Raw genomic sequence first — 6,901 nt, forward strand, 5'->3', positions numbered from 1 at the left:
AGGATTTCTGAAGATCATGTGACACTGAAGACTGGAGGAATGATGCTGAAAATTCAGCTGCGCATCACAGGAATAAATGACATTTTACAATACATTCAAATACAAAACAGTTATTTTAAATCATAGTATTTCACGGTTTTACAGTTTTTACTGTATTTTTTATCAAATAAATGCAGCCTTTGTGAGCAGAAGAGACTTCTTTCAAAAACACTAAAACATGTCACTGACCCCAAACTTTTGACATGCATATAAAGATTATGATTAAAATGTAATTTAAAGAGCTGTTATAGTTGGACGTGACAGCAGACACACCCAGCAGCTGCAGCCTTTGTGAGCAGAAGAGACTTCTTTCAAAAACGTTTTAAAAAATCTTACCAACCTCAACTTTTTTTGAACAGTAGTTCAAAAAATTTACATAAAATAGTGTAAAATTAGCAAACAATTAGTATTTTGAAAAACATATTGTAGGTTTCTACACCAATATTTCTTCAAATAGTCAAAGATGGCAAAGTTCCCAAAGTTGCACTGAAACATGAAGTTGACACTTTAAAGAGCCAACAGCCTTTCGTTTACGTCACAACCCTTGAAAGGTGAAGATGTTCAAAACAGCTCGACTTGATCAGTCACCTGGGTTTGCTGAAAGCTAACGCTCTTTGACATTAACCTCGGAGGCAGCATAAAACGAGCCGAATGCCAAAAATGAGATTATGAAAACCAGACAGCCTGGTATCACATCACCTACACTGACAATGAGAACAAAGAATGAAAGTCTTCTTTCATCCAAATAAACGAATGTTTTCTGTTCAAGCAGTTGTAAACTGCCATACAATCTCTTGAAAACCTGCGTGGGCGAGCGGTCAGCATGTCAACAGCATGCCCAATCAATCCCATGGTGCAGTTAAGCACGACGCCTGGCCTGACATTATTAACGACTGGACTGCTTTACAAAGAGCGAGAGAGAGAGGTGGTTTACAAGCATTACTGGACAGCAGATAACTCATGTCAATCAACTACATTCCCATGAGAAAATTAACATGCTCTAGCTAATTACATCACTAGAGAGACTTGCATGGTGGAATTAGCGAATCAGGTGACAAGATGAGAGTATTTCATTAGTTTCATTGCAAAGTATGTACGTAATTGCAAATAGACCAGCTTCACGGACAAATAAAAAGCAAGCTCAAAACACATTTAAAATTGATTAATTTACTCCCATTATGTATATAAACACCCTAATATCATGCATTGCTACCTCCGCTGAAATAAACATAGTGTGCAATGCTCCAATGCAATCTCCAGCTCTGCTGTCGACAGCGTGGGAGATTAAAATTTAATATAGCCTATGCTCTTTTTCCCCCATATGCTTTGATCTGCAAGGGCAAACTGGACCACAGCTTCATGTGTAGATTTTGTGGGTCACTCCTGCAGATGTGAGCACTGGTGCAGTTTAATACATTTTAATATTATGTATAACAGACATATATACACATAACCAATTAAAAAAGTAAATTCCAACAGTAAATTCAGGTAAATTCTACCAGCAGTTTTATCAATATATAATACATACAAAAGTATTTTTGAGTGAATTTGTAGTAAATGCTGTGTATACACTGCAAAAAAATATACAGCATTTTTGACTTTTTCAGTTAAAACATCTTAAAACCTTAAAACAAGTCACATTTACTTGATTCAATGCTGCATAAGATATTAACTTATTGTTTTCATAGATTGAATCTTGAATATAACTATTTTCAATTGTTTTCATACTGAAAAACATGTGACAAAATCAGTGCAATAATACAAAATACACTTTTACGCATTACTGTACAGAGAAACTCTGTAATGCAAGTATATTACAAACTTAGTATCGTATGCAATGCTGATTCTCAAGTTATTTTTTAAAGGGATAGCTCACCCCACAATTAAAATGTTGTCATCATTCACTCACTCTTGACCAAACAGTTGATGGTAGCCATTGACTTCCATAGTATTTTTTTTTTTACATATAGAAGTCAATGGCTACCGTCAACTATTTGGTTACCAACATTCTTCAAAATATCTACTTTTGTGCTCAACAAAAGAAAGAAACTAATACAGGTTTGGAACAACATGAGGGTGAGTAAATGATGACAGAATTGTCAGTTTGGGTGAACTATCCCTTTAAGGATTTTAAGATATCTTGATAAGGATATCAAGATATCTAGAAAACAAGATGATAAAGGAACAAATAACAAGTATATTTATAATGGTATACCATCAGCTATCAGTCAAACTACGCTCTAGATATTGATATTGGCATCAACCACTAAAAACCCCATAGCCCACTGAAGAAAACCAACATGATCCCAGTAGCCTCATAAAAGCTCATATCCCCCTCATAACTTGCTGTACATATTCAGGTTTATTTCCAGACTGGCACAAAAAGGCCAAATTTGGCCCTCGCCCTTTATTTCCTAAGTTTAACTGTCTCTCAGCTCACACTATTATCCCTCATGCATATTTTAAATATTTCCACCCCCCTACAGGTTTAGACCCTCGTCCAGCTGTGCAGTACAATAGTAACTGTGAATGCACAGAGGAAAGCAATGAGCGCTAATTCAGTCTTGTGACCAAAAGTGGTATGCAGATGTTATGTGCCACATACGGTCCAAAAGAACGACTCATAAGGAAATCTATTATGTAGCGGTTTATTATGCAGAACAAATGAGCATAAACTCTATGTGTAATTATGATTATAAAAAAGAAAGTACTTTGATATAGAGATTCAACTGATTATTCTTAGAGACCTTGTGATTAAAAGATCCTGCATGAAAAAGTGGCCCTGTAGCACATTGTTTTCCCTCTAAATTTAGGGGAGAAAGCTCTGCAACCACTCTAGTGTTGGCTATTATTATACTCTGCATATATGAAAGCATGCTAAAAATCCTAAAAAATGCATGCAAGATTCCTATTGGATTTTCTACTTGAACCTGGAACCAAATTATAAATTAATTGAATAAAAAAATTAGATTAATTAAAATTTGGAATTCCAAAAGCATCCTAATGGGAATGCAATGCTGCTAGAAATATTCCAAGAGAAATTCCCAAAATATATATATTTTTTTACTTTTTTTTTTTTTGGTTCTTACTTTTTATTCCCATTAGGATCCTTCAGGATTTTTTCCCAAATTATAATTTCGATCGGAATCCTGTATGGATTATTGACCAAGAACTACGGAGAGCATTTTAATAAGGTTTAATCCGGTCATTCGTTTACTTTCATTAGCCTTTAATCCCACCACTGAATTATACTGTGCATTGCAGTGCGAGGAGAAGAAGGATCTAGGATTCCACACAAACAATTGCAAGAATTCAGCCTAAATTGGTTGTTTAAGCATATGAGGTTTGGACACGGTTGAAATAGAGGTAATTCGTTTGAGGACTGATGCACAAATGCAGGGCATGCTGTGTTTAGAAGATGGCACAAACAAAATGGGATATTTGTTTTAAATGCAACAAATATACTTCCTGATTAATGCAATTGACATTGCCTCATGGACATTCACTAACCATAACAAACCGTATACGTTATCCATCCTCAAGTAGCCAGGTAGTCCAATAAAATATAATCAAATTCTACAGTATACAACTGCAAATTATCCCTAAGAAAACTTAGTTGTATTTCATCCCACATCCCTACAAAGAGAACTCGAGTGTGGCAGATGATCATGCATGCTTTCATTCATGTGTTCAACAACAGCATTTATCAGTGTCTACAGATCAAGCCACAGTCAAACGAGGGTGATGACAAGCTACAAACCGAATTCATTAGGCCCCCTCTTTGTATTCCATGGCCTCTTCTTTTTCTCATACAACCCGCGTCCCTGATAGCAGCCATTAACACAATACAGATGAGAGCAGAGTGGCAACACCAGCACACGGCACCAGACAGGCGTCGAAAAGCAGATCAGTGTGCCGAGCATCGCCCCCGAGCATTTTGTCACTCAATCATTGGATATATGCCAAGGGGAATAATCTATGAGCGCAATTTCTACCCCACAAGTGCGAGAGGTGGCGGATGCACAATGCACATGCTATCCAGAACAAAGCCCTGCATTGTCTAGCTGTCCGAGACCACCTTTAGAATCACGACAGCATGCACTCAGTTGGAGATTTTCCAGTCAATCCATGCCATTCAGCAGCCTTGTCGCCAATGGCAGCTGCTAGTAAGTGGGCGTGAAAGCGGAAAAACCCTACTCACCGAGCATCTGACTGAAGAGCAACTGCTCCAGGTCACCAAGAACGGTGACCACCAGCTCCGGGTCCACCTTGAGGAAGGGTTTATCGCCACCTTCCTCACCTTGACCTTTAGCCTCCGGGTCTCCGGAGCTGCCAGCTACCGGTTTCTTCCCACTCGCTTTGGCAGACAGGATATCGTCGTCGGACTTGCAGTCATCGGACGTCTTGCTCAAGGGTTTTACTTCCACGTAAGGGCCTCGAGGGATCCGACTTGGGCCTTTTCCCAAAGCGCCAGGTGCCGCAAGCGGGGTGAACATCTTCGGCTTGCCCTGGAAGAGGGAGTGGTCCGATTTGGACAGGTTGCGAGAAAGTGGAGAACCACCCGCCCCTCCACCGGCCGCCGGTTTGGGCTTGCCCATCTTCAGGTGTCCTGAGGCAGCTTTGCTCATATCGTCGCACCATTTGGGCTCATAGAGTTGCATCTTCTTCTCGGCATCTGTTAGCACGGCCAGGTTGGTCAGGGACCTCTGTTTCCGAAGGTTGGACGGCACCGGGATGCGTCCCTCCATGCTGCCTACGCGGTACACCTTCAGCTCGCTCCGTGGCACGCTTTGTGGCACGCCGGACTTGCCCCTGTTGGCAGCCATGCCCACACCTTCCCTTGACGTCCCCTTGCTCTGCCTGACTTTTATTCGACCCCCAAGCGTCTTCCTCTACCGGAGAGCATTTAGGGCCGGATGAGAGAAGAGTGAGAGCATGGAGGAGAGGATGAATGTGCGGCTCTTTCTCTCTTGCACGGGAAGAAAATGCTAATTCCGTGCACCCTTTATTTTTTTCCGTTCCTTCCTGTCAGGCTGCAGCAGCTGCCGCCCTGGTTCTCCTTTTCTCTCTCCTCTTTCTCTCACTCCTTCATTTTCTCTCCTCCCTTCACCAGACCGTCTTGCCGCTGAGCCGTGCAGCAGCCAAATGACAGCAGTGCTGCACACAACAACAGTCCTCCCTCCCCTCTCTCCCCCTCCCTCTCTCCCCCTCTCTCTCTCTCCCTCTCTCTCTCTCTCTCTCTCTCTCTCTCTCTCAGCAGAAAGTGTGAGCTGATAGGGGGAGATGACAAATTGCAACACTACAATGTAAACTGAATCCAGTACATTGTAGTGTGTATTTTCTCACACTATCACTCCATCCCCTTTGTTTCGCCCCTCCCCCTTCCAAGATCCAATGCTGAATACTCAGTGAAATCACAGCTATATTCACTATCTGCCTTCAGGAGAAATGCATTGCGTATGCATGGGACAATTTACCAGTACACAAATGCCATACTCTATCTATCTATCTATCTATCTATCTATCTATCTCTCTCTAAATAAATAAATAAATAAATTACCTTTAGTGGAATAATATAATAATGTATACATTAGCTCTATAGTTCTGCAAATAATCTATCACAAAAATGGCGAAGACATAACAAAATGGAACAAGAAAAATGTGTACGTCTAACATGTCTTCACATTTACAATGTACATTGTTTTAGTACTATAATACAATAATGCATTATTTATAATCATAATTTTTTAAACATTAAGAATATATTAGTTATTAAGTTCTGCAAACAATCCAACACAGCATACAAAAAAAATAAAATAAAAATCAGCTGGAAAAAAATAATTGCAGTTTCAAGTAAGAGATTATTTTTTTTTAAATAAGACAAAAAAAGCTGGCAATAGAATAAGATCAAAAGTATGTATTCAAGATAAATTCTCTCAATAATTTTAAATACTATTTTATATAATATTATATATATAATAACAAATATAATATTTGTTTTAAGGATGTTTTACTGAAAAACAAAAGATATTGATTAACAATAGGATCTGCAAATGACCCTGATATATGTCAGCAATCTTTACCTGTGCAACCCCTCAAACCAAATCTCAAGGTCAAAATTGTGCAAAATCTGCAAACCTATAAAATGACAGTCAGAAATTAGATTTAGCTTCTCAAGTAAATTAAACTTGTTTCAAATATATCTAGATATGTGTAAAACAAATACAATAAATTAAGAATAGGATTGTTTGGCAACGTGGGAATAAATTATTTAATATAATCAATCATATCCAGATGTTTTCCATCACACCTCCTTCAACCTCCTCACTCCATCCATCTACACTTCATAAAACCGCCGTGTTGTTTTTAGATGGCCCCTAGCATCACCGCTCATGATATTCCATACGCATCTCTCTAAGGAGTTCTCCTCAATGCTTCGCTGGAGAAGCGTCACCATAGTAACGCTGCTTCCTACATCACAACATACATTAAGATGGCCTTGTCTCTCCACAGAGCACATCTCCACTGTAAATAAGGTAACAGCACGCCACAAATCCACATTCTGTTTGTCTTTATCGCTTCACAAATGAGCCTTGTTAGCCCGACAGGAGCCTGGCAGCGACTTAAACAAATCACCCATAACCAGCCTGATGCAACTGACCAGTTTGGTAAAATGACTTAATCAAAAGCTCAGCGCGCTCCTGCAGGGGGTCCGAACACTTGGCCAAACACATGCTAGTCCCGGGGCATGTGGGGTAATTCTGATGTTACTGACGAGGGAAAGAGGGCTGAGAAGAATGAGGTCTTTTGTTTGAACTCGTCACGAGTGGCCGTGTCGTTCTGTGGGGGATTTTTCCATTGA

General features: G+C 39.7%; 1 protein-coding gene across 1 annotated transcript in view; it reads right to left on the minus strand.

The window, feature by feature from the left end:
- LOC107696445 (neuron navigator 1-like) overlaps positions 1–5,139 on the minus strand; it is an 82,388-nt gene extending 77,249 nt beyond the window's left edge. Inside the window, exon 1 of the mRNA XM_016496776.1 lies at positions 4,241–5,139. Within this exon, the coding sequence (XP_016352262.1) occupies positions 4,241–4,865 (625 nt within the window). The 5' untranslated portion in view covers positions 4,866–5,139. The remainder of the gene's footprint in view (positions 1–4,240) is intronic.
- Between the last annotated feature and the right edge of the window lie 1,762 nt (positions 5,140–6,901).

The sequence above is a fragment of the Sinocyclocheilus anshuiensis genome, unplaced genomic scaffold (genome assembly GCF_001515605.1).
Source record: "Sinocyclocheilus anshuiensis isolate Anshui unplaced genomic scaffold, SAMN03320099.WGS_v1.1 scaffold522, whole genome shotgun sequence".
NCBI classification, from domain to species: domain Eukaryota; kingdom Metazoa; phylum Chordata; class Actinopteri; order Cypriniformes; family Cyprinidae; genus Sinocyclocheilus; species Sinocyclocheilus anshuiensis.